The sequence below is a fragment of the Aulonocara sp. 'chitande type north' Nkhata Bay genome, linkage group LG20 (assembly GCF_057382095.1).
Source record: "Aulonocara sp. 'chitande type north' Nkhata Bay isolate Kocher_YH1m ecotype deep benthic linkage group LG20, A_spYH_male_GT1.1, whole genome shotgun sequence".
Taxonomy (NCBI): Eukaryota; Metazoa; Chordata; class Actinopteri; order Cichliformes; family Cichlidae; genus Aulonocara; species Aulonocara sp. 'chitande type north' Nkhata Bay.
In genome coordinates this window covers 30804353-30817016 of record NC_141363.1, presented here as the reverse complement: position 1 = coordinate 30817016, position 12664 = coordinate 30804353, and the positions used below count along the sequence as shown (strand labels likewise).

Sequence of the window (12664 nt, the reverse complement as noted above, 5' to 3'; positions counted from 1 at the left end):
GCTTCACCCTTCACCCCTATATATATATATATGTATATATGTATACATATATATATATATATATATATATATATATATATATGTATGTATGTGTGTGTGTGTGTGTGTGTGTGTGTGTAGGTGAAGTCTGCTGTTAATTTGTCCTCTTATTTTACTATCAAAAAGTTTGTTACTTTACACTGTTGCCGTACATTAATTCCCACCGGCAACCAGCATACATGCTGTGACGTGTTATGTAACAATTTCCTGCTAACTCAGTATAGCCGGGGGAGCATTTCAGCAACCTTCTAGGTACTGCGCATTTTGGTGCCCCATCCCGACAGCTGCATCTCAGCACGGGGAGAATCACATCTTCATCCGGCAAGGACAGCTCACCGACAGAGCCCATCCTGGTTCTCCGCGGAGGCTCTGTTTCTACTTGCAGTACTGCATCGTCATCATCGCCGAGGGCCCGGAGTCACAGGCGTCTCTCTGACGTTTCAGATGATAAGGTAACGGATGAAGCAGCCGGGCTAAACCACTTCCTGATTAACCCTAGCGACGACAAGAAGAACTGCTGCGTGGCTGCTGGCTGGAGGAGGAGGCAGGGGAGAAAAACTGACACGTGGATTACTCCTCCTAGCGCATCAGGAAAAACAGGCTGCCCCCCCTTCTAGCTCTGTTTCGAATACGGCGATCACCTCCTCTCTCTCTGTTAGTCCAGTTTTACAGGGTATGGAATTTACCGTCAGGATCCTATGATGTGATTTCGCGCATACTTTTAGGAGAAGATTTCCCCTTTTCACCCGAACGCTTACTTTTCTCACTGATCGACCGGAAAGGGAAGAAAGTGCAGTATACCCGGAGCGGTTGAGAAGAGGCTGCCGTCCGTCACCTCACGTTGAATGGCAGTTATTCAAAAACATGGCAAGACCTATAGTCCAGATTTGGTCTGTCACAAGGACAACCACCCGCCCGCCAAGATCGTCCCCGGGTGTCATAAGAAGTGGCCTGAACACAACACCAGCTGGTCAAGGTAACCGTTGGTAACACCAACTCATCGGGGCTCGTTTTAACCATGTTTTAACAACTCTACTAAATCAAACCCACCGCCTAAAAGGCTCACAGAGGCCATATGGAGGGGGGAGAGTTTTTAACTTTTAAATCGTTAATGACGCTTAATGCCTGCCGGTCCTCTCAGGGTTTCTGAAGTGCTGTATCTGGTGGTGACACGTATCTTTTCTGGCCTTTCATGGCTCAGTGTTTTTATGCAGTGCTGTTTTGGCTAAAAAGAAGGAAATAACAGTGCTGCCTTTATGAAAAGACTGCCATGAACTATTATAAAGTTATGATGTACATTTTGAATACTAGTATCTTATGTATAAATCTAACCAAACCATGTTAGAACCCATCACCACTAACCCCTGTTGAATGCCCTACAGGTTGGACTTGCTTCCGCCACATACTGTAGATAAGACAGCCCCTACGAACTGGTCTAACAAGGCCAAAGTTTGTCCCCAGCTGTTGGGGGATGTGCAGCCAAATTCAAATTGTTCTGCTCTCCTCCGGTGCAGGCCTGTGGCAAGGATATGGACAGTGGTGCTGCTTCTGGGGACGTGCCTCCTGTACTGCGCCCGTGTGGCGATGCCCATCTGTGCCGTCAGCATGGCAGAGCAGTTCGGCTGGAGCAAGAGGGAGTCCGGCATGGTACTGGGCAGCTTCTTTTGGGGCTACTGCTTCACTCAGGTGTTCGGAGGCTACGTGAGTGACCGGTAAGAAACCGCATGCTCTATAAGTTGGTAGGCTCTGGGTTTATGATTGAAAATCATCTTGAGTCTACAGAACTCTGAAGCGGGTCTTCAGTTGGCATCTGTTCTAGTTTTAGAGTTGTAATTAAAATCAAGTCGCTTTATGTTGAACCGTGCTGGCACTGACGTAAGCAGCCCAGTGGTGTTTGCTCAGTCTACAGAGCGAGATGTTTGCCCTGTAATGTCATGTTAAGTCACAGTGTCATTAACAGATAAGCTGCATGGGTGTCTGCACAGTATTTTTTTTCCCCACTCTAGAAACTGTTAACAGTCCAAAATACTTGATCTAAATGCTCACCTTATTTAGATCAAATATTCTCTATGATTATATTTTCAGCCAAAGTTATCCAAAAGATTAAAACCTCTCAATGTGTTCTTCCAAGCTGATATCTTAGAAGTCAAAAGTTGATATCTTAGTAGGCCAAAGTTAAAGCTAATGCAACCCATCTGTGCTCTGTTCACAGGGTGGGAGGTGAGAAGGTCCTCCTGCTGTCTGCAGCAGCCTGGGGTTCAATGACAGCTTTCACCCCAATCCTGGCCCACTTCTGCTCCCAGCCGATCCTCTCTATGACACTAGCTCGCTTCCTCATGGGCCTACTGCAAGGTGAGATTATCGGTGTGCAAGATGAATCACCACTTGAGATTACATTAGTGAGGTGTAAGATCCAGGTAATGAAAAAGGTCTCGGACAGTACTCCCATCGGTCGCAGTTTCGGGTTCCCGATAACTGCCAGACTTATTTGCATCTGTAATTGCTGTTTTTCAGTCGTATGTCCCTGCCAAAAAGTCATGCTTCCGTTTAAATGGACTCACATTGTGAAGACTTCTGAAATACAGTGTTGAGTGAGGGCCAGAAGTTTTTTGATTATTTTTCAGACCTTTAACATGCAAATGTGCAAATCTTTGACCTTTTGAATATAAAATGTCACCACTCCCCCCCCCCCCTTAACGTTTTTGTAATTTTCTATTCTATCTATGGCCTTATGTGACCTTGAAACATTTTTAAGCCCAAGAAGACGTTCGTGCCAAACCTGAAGACACAAAATTTCCTTTAGGGTTACTTGAGATATCATCTTCACAACAACTGAAGAGACAACAAAGCGATGTGAGGTCAGAGTGACTTTCTTTGAGTCCAAGTGAATGTTTTCCCCAGATTTGGTGAGATTTTCTCAGTGTGTTCTAAAGATATTGTGCACAAGAACAGTAGGGATGGGCAATCAGACATTATTCATCTGACCACAACTGCTGCTGCCTTTAATGCCTCAAGAACATTTGCCAGTAAATGGTCTTTCATTTATTTTTTGTGGCATTTCTTACAAAATTCTGTTTGCAATGCATCTGCTTACTGTCTGCATCAGGGAAGTCGAAATAATCTATCTGACCCACATGAACTCGTGCAGACACTTGTTAAAGTCCTTGTTGGTTCATGTTTGCGGACGTTTGTCTTGTGTTTAATGATTCAATTTGTCAGTCACACTTACAAGGAATGTGACTTGAACGTGTCCACTGCAGAGACAACAAAGAAATGCTAAAAACACCCTTGCACTAGCTAGTCTTTTAATGTTAAAAATGTGGGATCCCAGGAATCCAAGATCTTTGAGTATCCTACATTCATCATGGCTACTTTTTATATAGAAAACAAATAATAATTCTCATATTTGTTGAGCAATCAAGACATATTTACCTCTGCTGGTGGGATGTTCGATTTGTCAAACAGACATCTGTACTTTGCTTTGTTTGGCTTTAGAACAGCGATTAAGTTTAGTCATTTAAAAGTGTCCTTAAATTGATTTGACTGCATTGTTTTATTTCAAATAACCCAGCACAGTATCATATGTACTACTCTGTTTCTATTTTCTGTCACATTTTTATGTTTGTCTTATTAGACAATAATGTGTAACGTTCTTCCGCTGAACCTTAAGCCCTTCTAAAATTTGGTTATGCTTTGTGTTTTCATGTCAGGAGTTCATTACCCCTCTCTTGCAAGTCTGTGCTCACAAAAGGTGGTGGAAAGTGAAAGAGGCTTCCTCATGAGCACCGTGGGTAGTGGCTCCTATCTGGGGTGAGTCAAGTGTTATGCAATAACTGGGTAGTAGTGAGAAAAGGCTGAGTGTTCCTTCTTAGTTCATTATTGGGTGTTTTTATTGCAAAACAAGAAGTTTTTTTGTGCTTTTATTGATTTTAATAGCAGTTACTATTACATATGGTGATTTTATTGTTTCTGTAAAAATGTATAAGGAAATTTCACAATAAAATTCTGTCATACTAATCACATGCGGAAATGTCTTTTTACAGGGTTGTGTTTTAACTTGTCATGTTGTTGTGGTTTTATTTCCCAGCACTCTGGTAATTGGGGGGGCAGGCTCCCTCATGTTGGACCTTTACGGCTGGCAGAGTGTTTTTTATGTTTCTGGACTCCTTTCAGTCCTGTGGGCCTACTGCATGTGGAAATATCTACTCAAAGGAGAAGGCAAGTGATGCTTCAGCTGTGTCAGTAGTTTCTGTGCTGTCTCTTATCTTGTACCTGCTCAGCTGGAGTCAGCATCTTCTTCTGTGCTCATGTTCCTGTATTTTATCTGTGTTTTGTAGGGCCTATAATCACCCTGGAGTCCCTGGGCAGCAGTGGAGCCCAGTCCAAACTGACCAAAAGACATTGGTTACGGCTCTTAAAACAACCTGCTGTCTGGTGAGATAAAGCCTGTGTTTATTTATGAGGGTGTGACTTTATGTGCAATTGCACCTATAATTTTTGCACACATATTTTATGCTCTGTGCACATGTGCAGTACTGCATGCTTGTTTTCATATTCAGATGGATAAGCAGCAATAATCTTGCCTGTGTGCCTTCAGGTTCTGATGTAATGCTTCGGCTGATTTACTGCAACCTCAAAATTTCAGAATACTAATTGTAACCATTGCATGTGTGTTGAGCTAGAAGAAAAAAAATAGGTGGAGGAATGTGGAAATATGTAAAATATCTTATTATTGGATTTATGTTGGTGTTCCTCAACTGTCTGAATCATGTCTCTGAGGTCTTTTCCTTCCAGTCCCTCCCTATGACCTAGATATTTATACACTGTAATACACCTGATGTGCTCCATTTTCAGTGACACAGAGTACATGTGTGGTCTTAATTGATCTGATCCCTGTTGACACCTCCACATATTACATGGTAGTTTAGGCTTGTAAGTATTACTATGCTGTTGACTCACTTTAACATAATGCATCATACCTTCATAGAGGTATCGGTTAATAACAAATAGCACAGATACAAACCTTTGTCTAATAGGAAAAACAGTATCTAAGTCAATGTGTCATTGTGTGCTAAAAAACCCAGAGCGAGTAGTTGTGTAATTATAATGGGCTCACTGAGACTTGTTTTTCTTCATTCAATAACCAGTGCTGTAATAGTGACGCACCTCTGCACGGCGAGCACCTTCTTTACTCTTTTGTCATGGCTGCCAACATTCTTTAAAGACACATTCCCCGATGCCAAGGTAACTATTTTCTCATGACTCCTTTGATTATTAGAGAAACCAATCAATAAAAAAAGGGCTTAAGGGATAAAAATATGAAATACTGCACCTTTATTTACTAGACTTAGAGTCTACAGCCATGTGAGTGACTTTGTGAAAGTAGAATTAGATATAAAGGCGCTTTGAACTATGTTCTAAGTTTTGCAGTTATATAAATCAAAACTCTGAATAGGTTAAAATTTTGACCAAATGGTGGCGCTTGAGGAAAAGTCAAGGAAAAATGCACTCTTTTGTAAACTCCTGTTTTGAAGCTTTGATTTTAGAATTTTGGCCATCACCATCCTGGTTTCATGGAACCAGAAGTGACCACTTAAATGACACTGTGGAGGATTCATAGACTGCATTGCACAGACACAGATATCTGCTGAATAACATACGAATAAAATACTACAGTTTGACTCTTTAGAATTCACATATAGGCTGTAGGAAAAAATAACCAGCAAAAATGGTGCCAGCAATATTATATGTCAGGTAGTTGCATTAAACAGGCTCCAAAAGGCACAAGTAACACAAGTGCAATTGAGTCATCTGGTTCAGTGACTCAAATTAGCTGAGGTGAACTAGCTTTGGACATCTTATTCTGCATCTTTTAAGACTTAATGAAATTTAAGAAGGAGATTACAAGAAAGGATGAAAAATAAAATCAACCTCCCAGAACTGTTATGGAAGTAGATATTAGGTGGGGTTTTTTTTTGGCCAAAACCTCCTTTTTTGTACTAGGCTGCAAACATGTTTACTTATGGTACAATGTTGAGCATTTTAACTTGAAAATCTGTCTGACCAAGCAGCTGGAAAAATTACAAGAACTATAGTTCCTGGAGGGGCCACTTGAGCCTGGCTGCAAAACAGAGGCAATCTCCATAGATTTGCATGCTAAAATGTCCAAATTAACAAACACCACTGCAAAGCATGTTTACAACCTAGCACAAAAATGGCCCAAATTCATAACAGCTCTACAATTGGTGGGTTTTCTTGTTGTTTTAACTCGTGGTTTTTCTAAGATTTTTAGCTGTGGCCACTTTGATTGCCAGATTTGGTGATGTAGGCAGCTGGTTTGTCAGGTATATTTGTATTTAACATACTTGAAGAACAAGTATATTTAGCACCCTGCCATATTTCCTAAACATGGGTTCCTCTGGTTCCTTAAAAGCATGACAGTGACTAAAATGCTATTGCTTAGGCTTTAAAATGCTGGGTTTCTACATCCATCTTCTAAAAATAATTTTTAAGACTCGTCGACTTTTTAAAGCAACATTAAGTCACAGTTATTTGTCATTAATTGTTAGGATCATCATCACTGAGACAGGTCACTAAAACAGCACATGTCCTTGATACACTACACGAAGCTGGCTGCTGTATGTGGTCAAATAAAGCCCAAAAATATTTTATCTTTCCAGGGCTGGGTGTTCAATGTCATTCCTTGGTTAGTGGCCATACCGTCATCCCTCTTTAGTGGCTGTCTCTCTGACCACCTCATCAGTCAAGGTAAACAATAGGAGAAATAAACTGTACATCAGTATTATTTTAAATGTTTAGTGCACTGATATCGTTACATTGGACTTCCCTAATCTCTCTTCTGAATCCCTCAGGCTTCGATACAGCATCAGTGAGGAAGTTGATGCAGGTACGATATTTCTCAGTTGTTCAGTTATTCTGTTGTATGTTGCATGTTTAGTGTGATTCTTCTTCCCAGTACAAAGTGCATGACTGTCCTGTTTACACTGCTTATGTAATGAATTATGTACAATTGTGTTTGATGTGGGGGTTTTTAATGTGTCCATCCCTCTGTGTTAGTTTTTCTCCATGGGTGTGTCCAGTGTGTTTACCCTTCTTCTGTGTGGCACAACTACCTTCCCCTGGGCTGTAGCATTTGTGTCTGCCACCATGGGCCTCACCACCTTCAGTCACAGGTACTGCCACCCATTGTTTCCTCACACTCTGTAGCTGTATTCACACTTATGCTGCAGCCCTGAACTTTTCTAAACATTACCCGACAGAGGTGCTTATGAGAACACATTGATCCCACGTGACTGGATCAAATATTAAATGGTCTTTAACCTGCTTGTTCCTTAGTAAGAAATGTTTTGCCCCATTGTGGGTATTTGTGCAGATGTGAGGTTAGCTTTACATGTGAATGTGGTGTTTCCTGAGAGATTGTTTTGTGTTTTGTTCACTCAAACTTGATGATACAATTTCAGAATATTACCCTTATTTGCATAGCTGCTTAGAAATTAAATGTTAAATATTTCACCACTCCGCCCCCCAGTGTACAACTTTGTATTTGAAAAAGTCTTAAATCATGCTGCTTGGCTCAGGCATAACCAAGGAAGACTTGGCAGATCTCAGCTTTTATTAGGCATGCAGTTTGTCTAGTTGTCATTGTATCGGATCAGTGTCTGTAAGCATTTATGTTTTAACCACTTTACCTAGTAGTGCCTTATTACATTTGGTTTGTCTTGGAATTCGTCATCCCAGCTACTAACAGGGCATAAACATCGGCTTTAATTATAATAAGTTAAAATAACTTCCAAAGTAAATACTGCATTTTTTTAAAGAATGCATCAATGCATGTTTGGTGTGCTAATAAGTATGCAAGCCAACTTGGGTTTATGGTAATGAAGGTACAGCCGCTACAATGGTATGATTCATTGATGTGTATTTAATAACTTGTGAACAACACTGGAGCTCTTTGGCACAGAGGAACATTTTAAAAAAGAGTGACTAAAGAAAAGGATAAAAAAGAATAAGAAAACAATGATCAGTTCTTTGGTGGTTTGGGGCTTTTAAGGGATTTGTTCAAAGCAATAAGATATCAAAAATATCCATCCATCCATTCGCTTTCGCTTCTCCTTTTCAGGGTCGCGGGGGGGGGGGCGCTGGAGCCTATCCCAGCTGTCATAGGGCGAGAGGCGGGGTACACCCTGGACAGGTCGCCAGTCTGTCGCAGGGCCAACACACAGGGACAGACAACCATTCGCACTCACATTCACTCGCACATTCACACCTAGTGGCAATTTGGATTTTCCAATTACCGGTAACCTATCCTCACAAGCTGCATGTCTTTGGACGGTGGGAGGAAGCCGGAGTACCCGGAGGGAACCCACGCAAACACGGGGAGAACATGCAAACTCCACACAGAAAGACCCCGGCCTGATGTTGGAATTGAACTCAGGACCTTCTTGCTGTGCGGCAACAGTGCTAACCCTATCAAAAATATATCTAAAAATAATCAGATATCCTTTAAATGAAATTGTGAGTGCACTTCTTTTAGTGTATTCAGTTGCATATTGAAAGGGGAAGCTTGAGGAACAATGACCATGGTAACCATCAATGACTTTGCATCTGTTCATTAGCAGCCTTTTACCAGCCATGTGGTTTTTCTGTTTGATAAAATAGTGTTTATGTGCTTAAAGAAAAAAAATTTTCCTTCCTTGTTACTAAAGCTGATTCTGAAGTATGATTTCACTAACTCAGAAGGTACAGCAACCGTGGCAGTTGGTCTTGAATCAACTGTAATCTCCACATTTTGATTTTTTTCTTGAAATTCTAACTTTATTCTCAAAACAATCATCAATATAGATTTTTTTTAACTGTGGCCCTAATACTACATTTTATACATATTTGAATGGTGTAAATAAAAAGTATAAGTTATATACATATATTACCTCGTAGTAATAATCAGTAAATTTAATGATTATGATGTGGACAATAAATGTATTTCATTTTGTTTTTATGTGGCTCCATTAATGATATTTCGAACTCCCTAAAGAAAATCTATTCTTCACTCTGGTTCCAGCCTTGATGACTAAAAGAGAGTGGAATTGATATAGATATGTTTACAATAAACCAGTAAATATGCATTCAGCAGTAGCCCATACAGACACAGATTTTCTCTCCATCTGTTTTTTTATGGGAAAAAATGCCATTCAGAGTTAGGCTTATACTCTGTTGCGGTTTGGGATGTATTTAGAGTCATTTCTGAAGTTCAAATTGACAATGACATGTTTTTCTGTTGCAGTGGTGTTTCTGTAAATGTTCAAGATCTTGCTCCGTCCTGTGCTGGCGCTTTATTTGGTAAGTTCTAAAAATGTGTTTTAGAACAATGGCAAAATGTCACACCTTACGAGTAATTACTGTACATTTCTTTTCCAGGCGTTATGAATACATGCGGTGCTTTCTCAGGTGAGTTTGTATTAATTAAAAAAATATCTACATGTCATTAATCTTTTACCAGTAGTTGCTTCCATGCTTTTAAGTGAAATCATTGATTCACTTCTCTAAATTCAAACTTTGAGGTGATGTGCTGAATGTCAGTCCCGCTTGTCTCTTTGTCCCATTCATATTTCATCAAGGGACCATGATGAAGTTTGTGTCAGATGAATAATACAGGGATGAGGAGATGACAGTTAGTGGTCCTGTGAGGGACACAGAAAAGATTGACATTTTCTCTGTAGAAATTTAGATGTGGGACAAATTGAATAGTTTTGCCACTTGCACATGTTGTTACCCTCTTTGTGCTGCTTTGCTATTTATAGCTACTCTGTGTTCCTGTGCAGGGGTCTTAATGGTGTACTTCTCGGGGTATCTCATTGAGGCGACAGGCTCGTGGGCTTCTGTGTTTGCCCTCATCACCACGGTCAACTTGCTTGGCCTCTGTACCTTCCTGGCATTCGCTGAGGCACGCCGGGTTGACATTGACTCTACTAAGTTCCGCCACCACAACATACACATCTAAATCGTCAGTTATTGGAGGGACCTGAATGTGACCTCGGGCAACCAGCAGCTGCGATATTATCCAGCGCATAGATGGAACTGCACACAACAATTATGAAAAGTTTGATTGGCTCTGTGGTTGTTTGACTGCAACAGCAGCACACAGCAGAGCCTGCACAATGTTACTGAAAAGTCTTGTCGGGCTTTAACCTTGGATCCTGGAAAGAAGACAACTGTGTTAAAGGGTGCTGTGCTAGTTAAAGAAGAACGTGGAAGTAGGAAAGACTACACTACCTCCAGGCTCCATGGAAAATAGTTTACACTTAACATGTGTACAAACTGTGTTACTTAGGAACAAGAAAATCAAACAGATTGTTAACTGAAAGCCATAGCCCACTGCTCTGCTGTGTTTGTGCCGAAGGAGCTGTGACAGTGATGGATGTGTCACTCTCCGGAGTGAGAGCTGTGACAGACCGAGGTGGTTTGTTTTTGCCCTGCAGGGATGGGTTAGGCGGCGTGGATGACACAGGGAGAGTCCAGCCTCTCATACCTGAAGTCTTTTATTAGTACGCCTCACTCAGCCATCACTGAGAGATCTGAGTGACACCTCATTACCCAGCCACTAATTACTTTAAAGGCGGTTTAATGTCCTATACAATTTACCTTCTGTGGTTCGAATCACCAAGAGCTTTATGGCAGCAAGGCTTTGCCTAGGCGCTCTCGCTGATCGTTGTCTCCAAGGGTTTGTTTTAAGTTGAAAGACCAAAGGTTATTAATTAATTTAAATAATTGTATTTTCATTATTTGTAATTGCATGGAATAGAAATACCTCACCTAACTGCTTTGAGTAATTTTATATTTATATGGATAGAGTTTGAAAGACTTTCTTTTTTTAAATTGTGTTAAATAGACAACAAATATATCTAAATAATCACCAGTGTGATATCATAATAATGTAAAAACAACACATGCAGACAACACGATTCTTCAAGAAGAAACCTTTTTAGGTTGCATTATTATCATCGCACTTAATACCTTTGTTACTTAGGCACTAGACAGGAAGTGATATCAGTATTTGAGAGGGCATCCATTAACTTTTCATGATAGATAGTGCTAGCTGTCACTAAGGCAGTTTGAAATAGTCTCCAAGTTACACAGTGACGTTATGAATGTTAGGGGACAGGCGAGATAACGATAAATTATCGGATTCAGTACAATCGAACTGGAAACCTATGTAGCAACGTAAAACTAGCTGCATAACTCCGTCTGAAGGTTTAGGTAAATGTAATGTTTATCTTTGGCGTTCACAGTTTTACAAGTTCTGTTTTCATGTTAGGTCCAGATGCTTATTTGATACCTTAAATCTATGCATTTATTGTTTCGTGCCTCAGTTGAGCAACAAGAAAACTGCAAGACATGCACCTTCGTGGTAACAAAGTGTCAAGTGCTGATTGCTGTACATTGCTGATAGTTGCCTTATTTGTTGGATTTTTGTTGCCTCTTTGTCTTTTGTTACTGTTATTGGCATACAACTCCACATTGGCTTATATTTTCTAGGATTTTATTCCATGTATACTTGGAGGTGTAACATGAAGTGCATTTCTGATGTTGGCATTGTCACTTGTTACAAAAAAGAATGAAGTCATTGGATTTATTTAAAGCGCAGCTCTCCGTCTTTCAGAGTAAAAAAAAAAAAAAAAGAACATTTCTTTACCTATTTATTTTTGTGTTTGGTAGAAAAACATAATCCTAAGTAGCTATAAATTATGATTACCTTTTTAAAAACTCTTATCTAAAATCGAGTATCTTTCCCCAAATCTCTTAAAATTCTGTTCCAACACTATGTTTTTAGTGTGGCCGTACACAGAGTGTGTTTTGCTTGGGTGTATCGATATCCACGTATTGGTATTGTTCCGGGATCATCATAATTAATGTTCGTTAGGGTGTGATTTTGGGCTAGGGTTAGTGTTACTGGCTATAGTTATGGTTATAAGCTTGTGATGACATCACAACATAGGTTTTGATGATCCAACAACAACACAAATGCGGGGACATCAGATCATGCTTGTGTTTGTGTCTTACATAAGACTACTGTACAAAATAATCCCTCTTCAACAGTTTTTTTTTTTTCTTATGCTGGATCTCACAGTTGCTTGCACTGCACTATTCACAAATGCCCACATGCCTCTTTTTTTGTTATGTTCACATCTTGAAAATGTAAACCTTTTACATTATAAATAGTTTTCGCCAACATATCTTACTACAGGTTGCTGAAAGCCTTCTGTCAAATAGTTTTTGATAACCTGTAATGTACACGTTAGATAAAATAAAATGCAGTATTCTAATGTGTTTCAGATATACTGTATTTAAAAGCTCTTGAGTTTGAATAAAAAAAAATATATTTTTGTCAACTATTTTGAGTTTCTTCAATATGTTGCACAGAGAAAATACTGCGTGTATTTTCTCTGCATCTCCACAGAGAGGCAGTGCAGCATCAGTAATGAGGCGAGCACACGGCGTGCTTCCCAATCTCCAGATACTCCACAGTTCCTGTTATGTATAAAGGGGTCCTCCTGTTTAACAGCATACCCATGAAGTTTTCATGAATGTCGATTTGCAGCAAATATCG

At 40.1% G+C, this 12664-nt stretch overlaps 1 protein-coding gene across 1 annotated transcript; it reads left to right on the top strand.

Moving 5' to 3' along the window:
* The first annotated feature begins 563 nt into the window (after positions 1-563).
* slc17a9b (solute carrier family 17 member 9b) lies at positions 564-12439 on the top strand. Its single transcript, XM_086277745.1, has 13 exons — positions 564-1015; positions 1554-1751; positions 2252-2391; positions 3750-3849; positions 4127-4257; positions 4377-4473; positions 5187-5283; positions 6720-6807; positions 6912-6946; positions 7117-7232; positions 9341-9396; positions 9475-9504; positions 9879-12439. The coding sequence occupies exons 1-13, from the start codon at positions 885-887 to the stop codon at positions 10055-10057; spliced, it is 1398 nt and encodes a 465-aa protein (XP_086133871.1). The 5' UTR covers positions 564-884; the 3' UTR covers positions 10058-12439.
* The last annotated feature ends 225 nt before the right edge of the window (positions 12440-12664 follow it).